At 42.4% G+C, this 19,157-nt stretch overlaps 2 protein-coding genes across 2 annotated transcripts; one reads left to right on the top strand and one right to left on the bottom strand.

Annotated features, from left to right (window-relative positions):
* Positions 1–2,646: 2,646 nt before the first annotated feature.
* Positions 2,647–4,330, bottom strand: LOC138492243 (uncharacterized). The gene is made up of 2 exons (XM_069619280.1): positions 4,107–4,330; positions 2,647–3,824 (listed from the first exon to the last, which is right to left on the bottom strand). The coding sequence occupies exons 1-2, from the start codon at positions 4,294–4,296 to the stop codon at positions 2,929–2,931; spliced, it is 1,086 nt and encodes a 361-aa protein (XP_069475381.1). The 5' UTR covers positions 4,297–4,330; the 3' UTR covers positions 2,647–2,928.
* A 5,941-nt stretch (positions 4,331–10,271) lies between these two features.
* Positions 10,272–14,693, top strand: LOC138492242 (uncharacterized). Its single transcript, XM_069619279.1, has 3 exons — positions 10,272–10,565; positions 11,032–11,146; positions 11,462–14,693. The coding sequence occupies exons 1-3, from the start codon at positions 10,494–10,496 to the stop codon at positions 14,032–14,034; spliced, it is 2,760 nt and encodes a 919-aa protein (XP_069475380.1). The 5' UTR covers positions 10,272–10,493; the 3' UTR covers positions 14,035–14,693.
* Positions 14,694–19,157: the final 4,464 nt, after the last annotated feature.

Raw genomic sequence — 19,157 nt, 5'->3', positions numbered from 1 at the left:
CATTTCATAAATCCGCCTCTTGTATGCATGTGCTGGAGCACCTCAGAGGGTGACTAAGAACATCCCCAAGACATGAGCTCCGGTGACTGGGGCTACGGGGACATGACATCTCTCCGCAGATACAGTCACAGATCGAGGTCAAATGACTTGCATCATTAAGTGTGTTTTGTTTGATTCTTTATGGCTGCCTGGGACTAAGTTTTAATCACTTGTGCATATTTAGGTTAATAAAATGACATAATATTTTATGTAAACCCGGGGGTTAGATTGTTTTTCTTGTTTGAAATAGAGTAAGGGGGACCCACCAGCATCTACGTCACCTGCAGGGACATCTTAAAACACAAAGCAGCAGTATCACAAATTGTCATTAATATAAAGAGAAAAGAAACATAACAATTAAAATCAATTTCATACATCCTGTGCCAATTAAGAGACCAATAGCACCGTAAAACACTTAGCAGCAACTATCAGTAAATGTCATTAGTGAGAAGACCAGACTATTAAATATTTAATATACCAGTTCCTTATTCCATATTGGGTTAAAAGGTTTAAAAAGAAGGGGCAGTAACAGTTCATAATGCAGGTTCAGTCAAATATCATGCCCACAAATCTCATTGCAGCGATAAAAAGAGCATCCACCCCCCCCCAGCTCAGAGCTTGAGGTGAATCTCCAACTTTTCATCCAACTGATAGCTGGACGGTGCGCTAATGTGGCTATTACCGCCGCATTTTTACCTCACCGCCCAACTCGTGATGAGGCCCAATATTTCTTTACAACATTCTTAGGAGGATTCATAATTAAACATTTTAATTTTTAGATATTTGATTCCAAATCCAGATTATTAAAATAATCATTAACCACTGTTAATGACCGCTGCAGCCCAATTCCCGTGTAATCAAACAGGGCAATGTTGTCTGCATACAGTAGGTAGCGAATTTGGACAGACCCCAATTTTTGGGGGGTTGACGCCGACTCCCTGAAGGCACATACTCAGGTCAGATATAAACATGTTAAAAAAGGAAGGGGTCCAGCAAGCATCCCTGATGCAGGCCCTGCTTACATTTGACCCAGTCCGAGCACGTGCCGCGCTGATCAAGCCTGACCTTCAGTCTTGTGTCTGAATGCAACTCACCCAACATGTTTAGCAAGGCCTCAGAGCCCCCTTATTTTTTTTGCCAGAGTCTGACTCCTATTACACAATCGAAGCCTTGCTAATGTCAAGAAACGCCAAGTGGAGTTGCCTTTTTGCGGTTACTGTTTGTTTGGCTAAAATATTAATCACCAAACAATTGAGCGAACAACCCCAAATTGTTGGAAAGAATAAGATTCGGAAGGAGAGATGCCATGATGAATCGAAACAGAAGTACAAAATGGCTACTTCTTTGAACTGAAATGCTTGTCCTGCCTTGTTTTCTTCCTGTGTCCGCAGCCAACACCTTCATTTTCATTCCAACTCTTCTGCCTCACGCCTGTTTGCTTCGTACCCGTCCCCTTGCCCCCCCACACCCCCCCCCCACACACACACACCCCAGTCAAAAAGGAAGATCATCCTGGAATCATTCTGGAGTCATCCGATGACTCCATTCTAGAGTCATCCATGGATAGTTCAGGAAGATCATCCAAAGTATTCACACAGGCCAAAATATTTAATGAGATGATGACTCTAGAGTTATCACAGAAACTACTCCAGGATGAGTTTGGATTACTTCCAGTGATGATCTTGGATTACTCCAGGATGACTCCATGACAACTTCAGGATGAGTGGGGATTACTCTAGGATGACTCCATGACAACTTCAGGATGAGTTGGATTACTCCAGGATGGCTTCGGATTACTCTAGGATGACTCCATGACAACTTCAGGATGACTCCACGACAACTTCAGGATGAGTTTGGATTACTCTAGGATGACTCCACGACAACTCCAAGACAACTTCAGGATGAGTTTGGATTACTCTAGGATGACTCTACGACAACTCCAGGATGACTCCACGACAACTTCAGGATGAGTTTGGATTACTCTAGGATGACCCCATGACAACTCCAGGATGACTTCATAACAACATTAGGATGGGTTTTAAATTGTAAATGATTATTGCAGACCACTCCAGGATGAGTTTAAATGATTTCAAGATGGTTCCAAAAGATTTAGGAAAAGGGGTTGGATTACCACAGGATGTATCCCTTTTGAGTAACATTGGTGGCATTACTTTACAATGACTCTAGTTAGACTTCTGGATAGTGTACTGGAAGAAGAAAATCTTGCAGCTGTCACTTTTCATCTTTGCTAGAGCACCCGTTAACCAAGTTCGCCAATTTAGTGCACAAAACTACAACCCCCATATCACAAACCAACTCCCCCATTTCAATTCTCACCTCTAGACAACATGGCCTCACACCCCATAAAAGTCCCACAGCTCCAAAGCACTACACCAAAATACACACTTCCAGCTACCTAAAGAGCATCTGTTAAAGGTCTACCAGCATGACAGACTTCCGCCAGTCACTACACCCAATAACCCTAAGAGCAGCTAATTATTACAGAGTTCATATTGTGATAGTAAAATTCTGCAGCTATAAATTGTTGATATTTTAATATTGTATTGCTCTGGCTATAAGATATCTTCAATCAAACATAGGCTCAGAAAGTGTACAACTTTTTTTATTCAACAAATTCAGTTTAACGGCATAGCTCCATAAGAATAAATAGGTTTACAAAAATACAAACAAACAATCATTGATCCTGCATTTCAAAAGGTGGAGTCTTTTTTAGGCCTCTTCTGGCATTGCAAATTTTGGTAGCAAGCTTCCTCCTTATTACTCGGCAGTCCATAGTAGGCCAGCTGTTAGCCTTGCAGACAGATCTCAAAAATTCTACAAAAAATAAGTCAAGGTCACGTTGCTAATGTGTGGGGAGTTTCATAGGAGTCAACTATTGCATGCATAATGTTTACTTACATGTGGGCTTTCATCCGCACAAACAATAGGGCCTGCATCTTGGGGTGCATGCTGTACATCCACATCAATCCTGGATACATTGTAGTTAGGGTTTTTTAGAGGAGTTGAAACAGCTTGTTTCGGGCAGGTAAACAGTATTTTCTGCATTTTCCCTTCACATGGTGATACACTGCTTTTTCGGTCACTAGTGGGGACTGACACTGCAGCCAAACTCTGTTTTGAGGATGTTCCCAATTCCGCTGTTTTTAAAGACTGTAGTCTGAATGATTGAGCAGGTTTGTGTGCACGTGTGGGTGTCAACTCGCTGTCTAAACAGGCATGACTGTCATTCTGCAACAAGGACACACTATTTAGAAGACGTGGGGATAGAGTTAAGCATGTCAAACTAGATCTATCCGACAAAATATTTGCAGCCGACAATTCACTGTTATTTGATAGTCCATTTAGTGGTTGTTGCGCAGCGTCTTTATATTGTCCAGGTGAAGCAACAGAGGTGGGCTCTGAGGAAGGAATGAAAGAATGAAGAACACTAGCCATCCCTGCCAAAAGAGTTAGGTTCTCCAGTTTTTGTGACTGTAGTTGTGAACAGGCCTTACTAAGTTTGGGAGCAGTCACTTTCCTCCCATCAGCTTTTACTAAATAATTCTCTTTGTTTTCTTTTGTTTTTTTCACTGGATGTTCTTCTTGCAGTTCACGCAACACTCTTTTAAATTTTCCAGCACTTCCCCGATTGCCCGAATCCACCAGTAGCTCCTTTTCCTCTTCTGCCTTCCTTTTTAAGGCCTGAATCAGTCCCTCTGCATCACCGCAATAGTCTTTAATTATTTCTTCAAATGTTTTTTGTGTCTTGATACACTGTTTCTTGACTGCAGGTATGAAAAAGGCAAGTTAAAACCTCAAGCGAAAATTTCAAAATGTGACTATCTACACAACCAAAGTGTCAGAACCATGTTGTGCATCTATACTTTATACATTAGACTTACTCTAAAGGAAGTAGAGATGCTGTGAAAGAGTGGTGGGCATTGTGCAGCACTCATCTGTATGTTAGAAAAAAAGGGGATGCCTCACTGTAGGGACGTTAGATGTACCCTCCTCCCGAAACATCAAATGGAGGGAAACAGAGGGAAAAACATATATACTTTGCTTACCTGCCGATTGGAAAAGCACTACCGCTTTGAAATCCCTTTCTTCACGTATTTCTTTTCCACTTTCATCAAGACCCTCTACCAGCCATTTACAAATCACTTCACCAGGAATTGCCAATGGCTCAAATTCCCCATCCTTTCGAATACAGAGAGAGTTGTCGCAATCAAAGAAAAGCACATTAAAGAGGGCCATGGTTTGAATTATTACCCAAAAGACGAAAAATAAATACATTTAGTGTGCTCAAAGTATTATTGTGAAACTATTCTGTACAGGATCATTAATTTATGGTCCCCTTACTATGGACATGTTCCTGCCTGAAGTGTCCCCATTTGTGATTGAAGCTAGTATCCTAATATGCAGCACCTGAATGACCCGCTGTGTCCTCATTGCAACATGACTTGCATTGGAACCAACATCATTAACTTTACAAATACGTTCTTGCCATTTTTTACACTATCCTGCATTTAGCCCATCTCTGTTAGTGAGCCAGATCCTGCATTTAGCCCATCTCTGTTAGTGCGCCAGATCCTGCATTTAGCCCATCTGGGTTAGGAAGCCAGATCTTACATTCAGCCCATCTGTGCTAGTGAGCTATTTCTCACTAGAGAGAACACATCACCCCTGGAGGCACCATATGGGACTCATTTAGTCAGGACAGCGCAGGTATCAAAGGTGCTGACGCTAAATAACCATGCTAAAAACTCACCCTTCTGCATACACCTTCTCAAACACTGAATATTCAGATTCAACTGTAAGAATTACTGGTGTCCACTTAATAAGATTCTGCACTTTACTTTGTCTACTGTAGCTGAAAATGGCCTATGAATGGTATATGAAGTAACACCTGCAATCTAAAGACCACATATCCCCACATAATTCCATGACCTCACAACCTACATGCCGATGTTTGGTTTGTGTAAGAGAACAGAACACACATTCAAGCGGTAGTCTTGACAAATCACATACAATGAGACAAGACAAAATCCTCATAGTCTTGCCCAACACCACATGGCAGCTACCAACCGAAAAACACCTACGCTCGGCGAACAGTGTTCCTGAGTTTAACCACAGCAAGTAAGGCCAGCACACAGGTGTGAGAACAGAGAGTAAGCTCACCTCTAAAATAGATTTGGAGTACTTTCAAGAAGGGAGACCTTCGACCAGAAGAGCAGCACATAATGGAAGGAGAAACTATGGACGCAAAGTGGCATGTGGAAAGAAAGCATCAAGGAGTATTAGGCCACACGGTGGGGTGGAGAGAGAGTGTAACAGTGATGTGTGTGTGAAAGGTTAAGAATGAGAGGCATGGCCAGATGGGGTTCTAGGAAGGAGTGTGACAGCATGTAGGGTTGAGCGAGAGACCTGTGCATACTAGGAGCGGCAATTAAAACTCTGCTCTATTCCAGCAACATAATTGCATGAACAGGTAGCCAATCCCAGTGTTTGGTTTCCGCATTGTAAACACATTCCTGGATCGCTCTCCCAGGCCTGCCTTTAATCTGTCCCCGCCCCGGAAAGCTCTGAGGGGGGTGGGGGGCAGGGGCCCCAGCCCCCGGGATGAGTTGAGATTATCGCCAGCAGCAACGTGAGAGAAATCATGGCTTATTACCACCCTCCTGTCACGCCATGGCATATGAGCAGGCCCTGGGCTGGGAAGCAGGGTCCAAGCAGCACAGGAGAGTCCATGCAGGTCAGAGACAAGAGAGGAGGAGTGTCAGAGTAGGGCTAGGAAAGCAGGGTCCAAAAAAAGTAGGGTCCTGAGGATTCGAGCAGGACACAGACAAGAGGATCTGTGCATGTATGGAGCAGGAGCGTGAGAGCAGGGTTGACAAAGGGGGTGTAGCACGAGTTGTAAAACATGCATTGGCAATGCCAACAGTTTTGCCTTTTGTGTAGTAAGGCACTTGCAGTCTCTTCCGTAGTGGTATTAACTGACCATTGATAGTAACATGTGCAAAATGGTGTGAGTGGCTGGGCATCTAATAGCAATACCTGGCAGAGGCCTAATCCTTACACAAAAGCCCAAAGTGTTGGCTTTGCCAATGTTTGTTTATAAAAGGAGTTCAGTGAAGGACACGCACAGTGCTAATAAATCAGGTGGCTGAAGGCAGACCTGGTTAAGGAGGGTTTGCAAATCCAATTAAGTCATTAACTTCCAGAAGACTGCTTTGAAAAAACACTGGCAGGCACCTTGACTGCAAAGTTTGATGGTAAGGCTTGATCAAAGCGAACGCAAGAGAGTTCCCATGGGGTGGTGTTTTGGGCTGGGAGGGGCAGGAACTGGGTGGGAATGACCATAGGGTTTAGCATGGCCATGCGTAGCCAATGGGTGGGCAAATAACCAAACACCTACAGGCTGTGTGTCCCTCCTCATATGCCACTTCTCCCTATCTGTGCTCTAATGCAATAGTTTTAGTTCATAGATGGTGCTAAAGCGCCACCTAATAGCCCAAACTAAAAAGTGTGGGACTCATTAACATATACAATGGGAAGTGATGACCCAGGAGGTTAATATATCAAAATTACACCCATGCACTCTGGGGGCCACTGGACAGTCCAGTATTCGCTCCCAAATGGCACTGTTGCTGACATGTTTCCCCCTAGGATTCACGGAATCCTTCACCCACCCTGCGCCCTGGGCAAAACAAAATTTGGCGCCCCCCCACCCCCAAAAAAGAATACACACGCCAATCTTGAAACACCTAGGCAACACAAACACCACACCATCCACACACATTAAAAGCAAAGGCCCCTACACAACATGCGCCCACCATCCACATGCATACAGTCACCATCCACACACATTAAAAGCAAAGGCCCCTGCACAACATGCGCACACCATCCACATGCATGCAGTCACCATCCACACACATTAAAAGCAAAGGCCCCTACACAACATGCGCTCACCATCCACATACATAAAAAGAAAAGCCCCCTAACACACGCACATCATCCCCACACATACATTAAAAGAAAAGCCCCCTACACAACGCACGCACATCATCCACACACATACATTAAAAGAAAATCCCCCTACACAACACACGCACATCATCCACACAAATACATTAAAAGAAAAGCCCCCTACACAACGCACGCACATCATCATCCACACACATACATTAAAAGAAAATCCCCCTACACAACACACGCACATCATCCACACAAATACATTAAAAGAAAAGCCCCCTACACAACGCACGCATATCATCCACACACATACATTAAAAGAAAATCCCCCTACACAACGCACGCATATCATCCACACACATACATTAAAAGAAAATCCCCCTACACAACGCACGCATATCATCCACACACTTTGGAGAGAACGGGATCATCAGGGGAGTGAAGCCTGTAAACTAGAAGGGACACATGGTGACTGGATTAACAGATGGCAAATACACGTTCCAGAACAGTCAGGAAAGCAGATAATGCATTGAAGATTTCAGCAGTATACCTTCAGCCTGTAAACAAAGTACATTTTGATCCCCCTTGTATAGGAGACGATAAAAACATCAGGTTCGACTGAACAAACGCACGGACACTGTACAAACAGGAAACGCAACAGAATTAGCATTTACCAAAACGCGAGGAAGTACATTTTCTAGCTGGTTTTGCTAGTTTTTACCACGTTTCAATACGTCTAGCGGGTTACGGCTATAAGTTGAATAATAGGTGTTATAAAGCATTCTGAGCACTGTGTATCTTATTGAGCTCATTTGTTGTTTTGAAGGCCTCGGGAAGTGGAGAGAAGGCAGCGAACACGCGTCTAAACCGGAGCTGGGAAGCGAGTACTTGCAACGCGAAACTGCAGGAAACAGGAAAAGAAAGAAGAATGCCTCTGAGGAGGAGCAACTGAATTAGCCTACTTTGGAGAGAACGGGATCATCAGGGGAGTGAAGCCTGTAAAGAAGGCACTCATGGTGACTGGATTAACAAATGGCAACACGTTCCAGAACAGTAAGGAAAGCTGATAATGCATTGAAGATTTCAGCAGTATACCTTCAGCCTGTAAACAAAGTACATTTTGATCCCCCTTGTATGGGAGACGAGTGGTTAAAAACATCAGGTTCGACAGAACAAACGCACGTACACTGTACAAACAGGAAACGCAACAGAATTAGCATTTACCAAAACGCGAGGAAAGTACATTTTCTATGTTTTTGCTAGTTTTTAGCACGTTTCAATACGTCTAGCAGGTTACGGCTATAAGTTGAATAATGGGTGTTATAAAGCATTCTGAGCACTGTGTATCTTTTGGATCTCATTTGTTGTTTTGAACGCAGCGGGAAGAGGAGAGAAGGCAGGGAACTCGGGTCTAAATTAGAGGTCCGAGACCAGAAAATCCAGAGTATTCGCTGAAGTGCAGTGTGCATATTTCGTTAGAGTCCAGGTCAGGAACCTGTAGGTTAATGGAAGAAGAAAGCCGAAGAAGGGAGAGACGAGACAGCAAACAGGATCAATCCTTAATAGCTCGATCCTCGAGGACCATATGGCGGCCATATGCCATGCATTGTGGCTTCTGTTTGGGAGCTTGTATACTTACCAGGACAAAGAGGAAACAGCCACGAGGACGACGATGAAGACGAAGATCCAGATGCTGCAGAATTCCAAAACCGAAAGAACAAACAAAGCCACCAGCAGCTAAATATACCTGCCGGTGCACGGAATGGAGTCCTCCTTCCTCCATGATTGTCTTCATCAGCTACATCATCACAGTGCGTCGTACGTAAAAAAAAACGTCCCCACATCATGACGCCTTAAGGCATTTCAAAAAAGTGTCGGCAAACTTTTAAACAAACACACAATACTCTCGGGTATCATATGGACTTTATCTGCAATTCTTCTACCACTGCCTTGCTACCTAATAATGCAAATGCCACTTTATCTGTGTCTATGACCCCAGAAAACATGCCCCCCACTGGTTTGAATGAAATTACCGCTATCTGCAATTCTTCTACCACTGCCTTGCTACCTAATGATGCAAATGCCACTTTATCTGTGTCTATGACCCCAGAAAACATGCCCCCCACTGGTTTGAATGAAATTACCGCTATCTGCAATTCTTCTACCACTGCCTTGCTACCTAATGATGCAAATGCCACTTTATCTGTGTCTATGACCCCAGAAAACATGCCCCCCACTGGTTTGAATGAAATTACCGCTATCTGCAATTCTTCTACCACTGCCTTGCTACCTAATGATGCAAATGCCACTTTATCTGTGTCTATGACCCCAGAAAACATGCCCCCCACTGGTTTGAATGAAATTACCGCTATCTGCAATTCTTCTACCACTGCCTTGCTACCTAATGATGCAAATGCCACTTTATCTGTGTCTATGACCCCAGAAAACATGCCCCCCACTGGTTTGAATGAAATTACCGCTATCTGCAATTCTTCTACCACTGCCTTGCTACCTAATGATGCAAATGCCACTTTATCTGTGTCTATGACCCCAGAAAACATGCCCCCCACTGGTTTGAATGAAATTACCGCTATCTGCAATTCTTCTACCACTGCCTTGCTACCTAATGATGCAAATGCCACTTTATCTGTGTCTATGACCCCAGAAAACATGCCCCCCACTGGTTTGAATGAAATTACCGCTATCTGCAATTCTTCTACCACTGCCTTGCTACCTAATGATGCAAATGCCACTTTATCTGTGTCTATGACCCCAGAAAACATGCCCCCCACTGGTTTGAATGAAATTACCGCTATCTGCAATTCTTCTACCACTGCCTTGCTACCTAAAGGATTCTCACCCAGGGGGTGCATGCTATGTTTAGGCCTCATGGCTTCCATTTTAGCCCAACATAGTCTCAAGCTTTACCCTTGCCACGATGGGGATTTTGAGGGTGCTGGGTGCCTGCTTTTGACTGGGATGGCAAAGGGTTCTCACCCAGGGGGTGCATGCTATGTTTAGGCCTCATGGCTTCCATTTTAGCCCAACATAGTCTCAAGCGTTCCCCTTGCCACAATGGGGATTTTGAGGGTGCTGGGTGCCTGTTTTTGACTGGGATGGCAAAGGATTCTCACCCAGGCGGTGCATGCTATGTTTGGGCCTCATGGCTTCCATTTTGGCCCAACATAGTCTCAAGCTTTACCCTTGCCACAATGGGGATTTTGAGGGTGCTGGGTGCTTGTTTTTGACTGGGATGCCAAAGGATTCTCACCCAGGGGGTGCATGCTATGTTTAGGCCTCATGGCTTCCATTTTAGCCCAACATTTTAGACGGCTAAAAATGCACCTTGGTATCCATGAATACGCAGGGCACCCCTTTTGCCACCTGTATTCTGTTCTGTTATCTTAATTATTTGACTAACTTTTAATTGCTTGTATAATCTGGTTAGGGTATTTCTGTCAACCAACACAGCCATACAAATGGAAATGGATGAAAGGCCCCCTCGAGGAAAAGGAAAGAAACGAGGACCTTACAAAAAATGGATTGCACTGGTAAAATATATTAACGTTCAATGCAACTCTACCGATAAGAGGTCTCCTACATGCTTTTACTCCCCAAAAATACATTCTTCCTAAAAACAAGCAAATATTTCTAAAACAAAAAGGGGTGAAAGTGCACCAAAAATAAACTCCTGTATTCGGCTTGGTCACTAACAACCAGACTACCTCTAACCGCCTGACTACCTCTAACCGCCTGACTACCTCTAACCGCCTGACTACCTCTAACCGCCTGACTACCTCTAACCGCCTAACTACCTCTAACCGCCTGACTACCTCTAACCGCCTGACTACCTCTAACCGCCTGACTACCTCTAAAGTTGGGAAATTAAGTCTGCTTTCATTACATGTCATTTGTTTTCTCTATTCTGTGCATTCATACTTTACACTCTCTGGCTCTTAAAGCAAGACCTGTATGACAATTATGCAATTCTAATACTGGTTTTATGTGTGGCTGCAGAAGGAACATTTCATCGTAGAAACTGATTCTTCAAACACTCTATGTGGAACATCCAAGAAGGCGATAGAAGACCATGCCAAGACTTTTAATAGAGCAGATGACCTTTTCTTCCTAGGTACATTATAACCATTCCAAATGTATGTTATAGTATTTTATTGCACATAACCACAAAACACTGTTATTGATACATTCAGTTAAAAAACTCACTGCACACAAACAGCTATTGGTAGTCTGTAACGCTTACTCCTTGGTCCACTTATAATAAATGATCTGAATTGATAAACTAATTTAAACTGATGCTAGCTGATTCTCATACAAATAACACAAGTTTACTATTTCTATTTATACCTATGCACAACCCAATTTTTACTAGTTGAATTAATCAATTTGTCCTGTGAGTGACCCGCTATTGCATTGCATTGCATTGCAGATCCTTCTACCGCATACTGTGAAGAGCAGCACACCCAAATTGAAGAGAACATCATTGGTAGAAGCACACACACAGCTCCCATTAGTGTCTCTGAGGAAATGGACGAGAGTGACTGTACAACCTTACCAGATTCTACACCACAAGCAGATGAAGACATGACTGACACTATGTGGAATGAGTTATGTGGCACCCTGATGGGTGAAATGAATGGGCATGTTCATGATTCTGGTCATGATTCTGAGCATAGTTCTGGTTTGCAGGTACTTGCCGATCAAATTGGATACACCATTCAAAATGATTATGAAGAAGTTCAAGTACAAGCTGATGAAACGCTACCCTCAGATGAAAAACAACCTATGTTTGAAGGGTCAACCAGGTGTTTGGGAGTGGTTGTTCTACTAGTTTGTTGCTTTATGATTCGTTTTCGTTTGAGTGATGAAGCTGCTAACTACATGCTTAATCTTATTTACCTACTTCTTCCACCCAGTAACAGAATGATACGAACAATGTATCATCTTCAAAAATACATAAAGGGTTTTGTTAAAGCCCCCATTATTAATTACTACTGTGCAACTTGCTATACACATGTTGACAAGAATACGCAGACTTGCCCTAATACTCATTGTTTAAAAGATTTGACACCAAATGATTCAATCTCCTATTTTATCCAACATAGTCTGATTGCCCAGTTACAAATCATGTTTAGTCGAAAAGGCTTTACAGAAAATGTGCGAAACTATCGATTTCATCACTATATGCAGAAAGAAAAACATGAAATGAAAGATGTTTATGATGGGGAACTTTATTTGGATTTGTTTGAGAGGGGCTTTCTAAACGACCCAAATAGTCTATCATTTGCTATGAACACAGATGGCGTTCCTGTATTTAAAAGTTCCAAAGTATCAATGTGGCCAGTGTACTTGATTGTGAATGAGCTGCCCATTTCCCAAAGGAAACTTCGAGAAAATGTGTTATTGTATGGCATATGGGTGTCCTCAAAAAAGCCAGTAATGTGGTCTTTCTTAAAGCCATTGTATGCTGACCTTGCACAACTTGAAGATGGTGTTGTATTTAATGACCACAACAATTCCAGCTTCACGTGTCATGCTACACTTCTCACAGTTACCTGTGATTTACCTGCACGCTGTCTAGTGTCAAATAGCACGCAGTTCAATGGAAAGTTTGGCTGCTGGCATTGCCTTCAAGAGGGTGAAAGCACAGTTTCGGGCAAAGGGCACTGTTGGGTATTTCCTTATAATGATGAAGGCCCTAAAGGACCACCAAGGACACTTGATACAATTACAGAGGATGTAAAGCATGTTATAGACAACATTAAGACTGGGCAGTCTAGTTACACTGTGAGAGGAATTAAAGGACCAACGTGGTTTATGTTCCTGAAGTACTTTTGTATAACCAAAGGATTTGTGATTGATTACATGCATGGCGTATGTGGAGGCATTATGAAATTATTGCTGACAGTCTGGTTTACAAAAGATTACAAGCATTGTTCATACTCCTATTATGAAAAAGTAACAATAGTAAATGGTTATTTGCAAAGGATAAAACCGACTTTAGATGTAAGTAGAGTACCAAGGTCTATTGATGAACTATTGTACTGGAAGTCTTCAGAATTTAGGAACTTTCTACTTTTTTGGGGAATACCAGTCCTTAAAAATGTTCTACATAAGGAACACTACTTGCACTTTTGTATTCTTTCGAAAGCAATCCACAAACTTTTAAGTGAAAACATTAACCAGGAAGATTTACATATAGCTGAACAAAGTTTATTTCTATTTGTGCAACTCTTCACAGAGTTATATGAAAAACGATTTATGACCATGAATGTTCATCAGTTAGTACATTTAGTAGACAGCGTTCGAGCAACAGGACCTCTATTTACAGCTAACTGTTTTGTTTTTGAAGATCTCAATGGTTTCATTTTGCAGCATTTTCATGGTACTACAGGTGTAGAAACACAGATTCTCGATGCCATAAGTATGATACAGGTGATCCCAGTTCTGAAAGAAAAATATTTGTTAAGTGGTAGTGATGAGGCAGAGTTCTACCAAAGTATGATGAGCTTACATAATAGAAAAAAGTATGTGAACATTGAAAATGGTGTTTACAGTGTTGGGTCGACAAACCCTTACACTTTATCTGAAGATGAATATGTAGCAGTGACTCGGATTGCCCAAATCACTGACTCTGGCGTTGTATCATGTAACAAGATATTTATGGAGAAAAATAATCTTCTTGTTTACAGTTCAAATTACACTCGTATTCAGAGGAGAGATCAAAGTGTGATCAAATATGTGAACGAGGGTGGATTGCATGCCTATGGTAGGGTCAGTAGATTCATACAGTGTAGAGAAGCAAATGCGTTCACCAATTTGGCACTCGTTATTCCACTTGTGTGTCAGTCTTATGATATGAAAGACCCAGTTCATTTGGTAGTCGAAGAGAAAAGCACATTAGCCATCCACATACCAGTAATACAAAAGGTATGTTTTTTCATCAAAGTTGAAAATGAAACTTTTATATCTGAAATGCCAAATTGTTTTGAATTGGATTGAACATAACTGGTTTCCTACATTCAAACACATGCTGGAAGTGCATCTTTTAGGCTTCAAGGAAGCCCCGAGAAACACTTTGCTTACTTTTGTAGCTAGAGGGGGCTACTTTTAGAAATGTTTATACAACCCCAATGGGCCCATTGCTAGCAACTTGAATCCATAACCCTAAACTGGGAATTCCTAAACAGCTGTCTAAACTCACCTGTGGGATGGGTTCTCTAGTTTAGCTGGTCATTCACCACTCAACCCCTTCTTCCATTAAGTGCTGCTAGTATTTTTACTGTGTGTTTCCCTTACTTGTTCCCTAGGGCCAAATATGTGTTGGGGACATGTGTGACCAGCTTTTGGGGGCCGGTGAATCCATCTTAAATTTCCTTTGTCACCTTTTGAGTGTGGTCTGCATACCTGTCTTTTCCTTCTATGTGTAAGGGAAGGGCCTGGTAGACTAATTGCACCTTTCTGTTGAGATGTTATGGTTAGTGGTCTATATCATTAAGTGGCAGACCTGGTGAACCAGGTCTGGTAAGTGCATATTTTCTGGAGACCCTGTGTTAGCTCCTATACATAATGGGGTGTTCATATGAAATAATGTACTCACCTGTAATGTTGAGATTAATTTATATCTAAACGTTTATATAAAGACTATATTTTTAACCAAACTATATTGTGTGGGCAATCTTTTCTTTTGTACTTGTGGTGGTTGACATTTGGTGAGTCAGTTTAACTTGAGAGACTTTGCTTGTGGTTACCAGCAGAATGGAGGACACACTTTATCTACATACCAGGAGCTTTGATGTACTTTCTGTATGTACATAGACAGGGCAGTATGAATGTGGATTGGGCAATATGACAAAGTGAGTCTATTATCATTCATATATGATAAGCTTGACTTTTTATGTCCAGTGAAAACATTTCACATAACTTGTACTGAAGTAATTGAATTTTTGGCAGAAGTGAAAGAATAGCGCTATATATGCAATTTTTCTTTTTTGGAAAAATTTTGGTTGGACATGATTTCATTTTGGAATCATTGAAGTAATCCTGTTTCAGTCGCTTATCTTGCCAGCTCACATTGTCTTCGGGAAGTGTATAGACTGCCAGTCGAAGCCTTATTCAAACATATGATTGGGATCACTCCAAGTTTGTAGTAGTGTGGGGCCTGAGTAATCATTTTAGACCGTACTCCTCGCTGTACTCATGCAGAACAGTAGTCATTGCGTGATAGGCACCAATGTAAAATGAGTGCACTGATTACTGTCTAACAAATGTTAAGGTTGGATAATTGTGGCTTAATTTGGGCTCCATGGCAAGTTCTACCAATATGTGTCTTGAATCACATGGATTTGGTTTGGAAGGGTGCATGATGACTAATTAAAATGACTATTTTTGACTATAGAATGTACTTAGCGGTGAATTCCCATACTTATGCGTTAGTCACTTATTACTGCAAGAAAACTATTTCTGTGGCATGTATGCTTTTTAAGTGTGATTCCTGGTCAATGGTTCAGCACTTTTACATTGGGTGTTGCAATTTAAATGATCATATCCATATTATGCTTTTTACATGCAATTAAAACTAATGCCAAACAGATGTGCTTAGCAAAGCATTAAAAAATCATTCAGCACAAGTGCAATTAAGCAAAAGCTGAAAGACTATCCGTATTAGACCGCAAATCATCCTACAAACTCTGTGATTAATCAGTAAGCCATCCCCAAATCATCAAGAACAAACATGTTTCATGACGATGCTCTTGACAGTAGGTCATCCCAGAATCATCCCCAAATCATCAGGGACAAACATGCTTGTCAAGTAATCAGCAGGTCATCCCAGAATCACCGGGGCAAACCTGTCGATGCTCTTGAAGTAATCGGCAGGTCATCCCAGAATCATCCCCAAATCATCATGGTGATGCTCTTGAAGTAATCGGCAAGTCATCCTAAAATCATCAGGAACAAAGAGTTTTCTAAAATAGGGATGATGTTAGCATCATCAGCAAGTCATCCTAAGCTCATCCCCAAATCATCATGGTGATGCTCTTGAAGTAATTGGCAAGTCATCCTAAAATCATCAGGAACAAAGAGTTTGCTAAAATAGGGATGATGTTAGCATCATCAGCAAGTCATCCTAAGCTCATCCCCAAATCATCACCCACCATTCTGAGACATTTGCTGATGACTTTAACAGCATGATGACTTCTGATGATGTGGGAATGACTTCTAATGTAGTTCGATGATCATCGGATGACTCCAGGATGGTCTCTAAAGTCATCCTTTTTGACCTGGGCACACACTGTTAGGAAAAGTTTTACTTTTTGCAGTTTCCTTACATTGATTTCAATAGGATCCCCTACATAGCGGTCTATGTTTTGGATTCCTGGCTGGTTCTTTGGTGAGCGATTTGTAGCCTCACTCGCTTGTTCGACTTTTTCTCTCATTTTTATTTTCATGTGCTGTTTTCACTTTGAAATACAGGACACCATAAGTAGAGTGTCACAAGGACACTTTGTGCCGCTTCTTCTTTTTGTCTGACACAATTTTGTATGCCATTGTTTTGTGCCTAGGACGGGCTGGTGGCAATGAACCGTGTTTTACATCTTTTTTTTAATGGTGCACTACCATGCACTGTTTATTTTAGCAGTGTAATGCCATTTCAGGCACCACCTACTCAAAATGGCAGCTCCTCGCGTTTTAAGACCTGCCCTTTAGCAATCTTGCCTTTTGGCCGTTTTACGGCTCGCTCCGGCTGGAAAACTCCAAATAAGCACATGCACTTTCGCAAGGTCCATCTCAGACTCCTGGTCAGTGATTTGTGTGGCCGAAACTGGTTGAAACTCGGATTGGGACTGTCTGAGCCCAGTCTACATTGCGCTCAATGGGGTGCCTGTTATTAGGCAGCTAACTGGGCAGATGCCGCCAGCAATAATGGAGCCGATTCTTCCAACTAAAACTGAAGAGGAAGGGGTACATCTCAGCCTGGATTTGAGATAAGAGGACATAATCAAGAGCCATTATCGAGGTCTCCAACTGTAGCCAAGAACACAAAGAGAGGATAAGGCCCTGAGAGGACCTGGAGGACCGCATCAGCAGAATCAAGCATTACAATCACTGGGGATCCGCTGCTTCATCTACAGTGACGAGGGGAGATAGCCGTCTGTGTCTTCCACACCTAGTCTAGTGAGCCTAATCAGAGTAATTTCCTTCAATGCCATGCTGTCTCCGGTCGACTTTGGAAATGCGCCCGGTTCCTACTAGGAGCAGACCATTCACTGAATAAGCATTTTTGCTTCTGTGGCCACAATCTCGAGTTGGATCTTGGGACTCTAAAGAACTTCAGTTTATGGCCCAAGAACGTTGTCACCTGTGGAGCTTCCCTCTATATTTAAGAGTAACCTGCCTGGAACAAGTTTTTTATATGGCCATCAAATCCTGAACATGCCATCCCCTGGCCGGCGTTTCTTTGATACCATTGTCTCGCCTGACATGTCCTTGGTATCCTCCTTCATCATTGGAGAAGCAGAGGTCATCATCCAAGGTCGGGTGTCCCTATCAAGTTGGAGTCCCCTAGAACCACATCTGCTTCTGCGCTCCGCCCCTTCCACATAGCCAACTCAAACCCAACATCTATTTCAACCACTTCCCATGCAATCACTGGACCTCCGGAAACTGGACCAATGGTGTGGGTGAGTGGCCTCAAAGACAATAACTTACCTGGGGCTGGTTGGTTTTAGAATCAGAGTAGGACCCGCGTGTAGATACCACGCATGTTGTCTCCCTCGTCCCATAGTTTGCAAGGGCTTTAAGTTCACTCACTAAACATTATCATTACTTGGCGATGAGTGGAGGAGTTTTAACCTAGGTTTCCTTTCTAGGTAATCCCTGGAGGTTAGAAATTGGGTGTGAACGCCAATCTCTCTGCTAACCCTAGTTGTAACATTGCTGCTTTTCACAGCTAAAACTATACTTTTGGCTGGGGTGAAATCTTGCACCAGGGGACTTTTAAAGCTTCCCAAACACCTTCCAAGGTACTTACCCGTGGATTGAACTTCTTCCAGAACACTGGCTTTTACCTGGCTAGGGAAGGACTTCACACGTTTTAGGTAATTGCCTGGTATTTATATGTTAGGCTGTTTTATAAGAACCACCTTGTTTCCCCCCAATTCAGTTCTTACAGTTTTCACTACTGCTCTGTTTTACTGTTTATTACTGTTTATTAGTGTGAAGTGTTGTGCAGTACCCTTTATGGCTACCTAATGTGTGTGTGTTTGTGTATATTATATAACTGCATTAAGGTTTCCATCCATGCGTTTTTGCCTAATAAATAGCATATTTTTACATATCTGTGTGGACCTCTATTACCTGGCTATCCCTATATGTTGTTAATTGTATCTACATACCAAGACCCTGATCGCTTAAGTCTACCTTATTGCTCAGCCTACACTACCCAGAGAGCGTTTGGTAAAACCGAGTGTGAAAAGACCTTGTTCATCCCCTATGTTGGCCTCTCAGAACCCCTCTTAAGTGTAATTCTGAAACTCCCCCCTAACACTCACCCCAACTTCTTTCATTGCTTCCAAGTTTTCCCACTCACCATTCTGCTTTCCCAGCACTTATGCCACTAACTACACCTGATGTATGGTCCTCTTATCACCCCTTGAAACGCATCCCCAATCTTCACCCAAACGTAAGCCACCTTTGGGAGCACCTGAAGCAGCTGCTCCCTGGTCACTTGAAAGAGCGAGTTGGCATCTGGGTTTTGGCTCAAGCGTGCACTCCTGAGCTTCAGATACCTCTGGTTGCCATGCTTTGAAACACCATTTGCTGTATAGGTGAGTTATAAATACCCAATAAAAAAAAAATATATACTCTTTTCAGTAGGTTAAAGCATGGAAGCATGGGTCTGTTTGGTATAGAGCTAGTAATCCCATTGTCTTCCCACAAATTCACTATCTGGCGTGACTATTTTGTGGACCTCCTAGAAATATCCTGGAACTTACAATTTTCAGACCCCACTCCATGTTGGCACCCATCAAGGATTGGTTCTTGAACCTCTGCTTTTTACCTTTAATACCTTTGTTCTATCTGGACTTATCTCATCAAGGCTTTCACTATCATCTCTTTCCCGA

The sequence above is a fragment of the Ambystoma mexicanum genome, chromosome 10 (assembly GCF_040938575.1).
Source record: "Ambystoma mexicanum isolate Mex_15411 chromosome 10, UKY_AmexF1_1, whole genome shotgun sequence".
In the NCBI taxonomy this organism is placed as follows: Eukaryota; Metazoa; Chordata; class Amphibia; order Caudata; family Ambystomatidae; genus Ambystoma; species Ambystoma mexicanum.
Note: the sequence above shows the minus strand (reverse complement) of the source record. Positions and strands in the feature narration are given on the sequence as shown.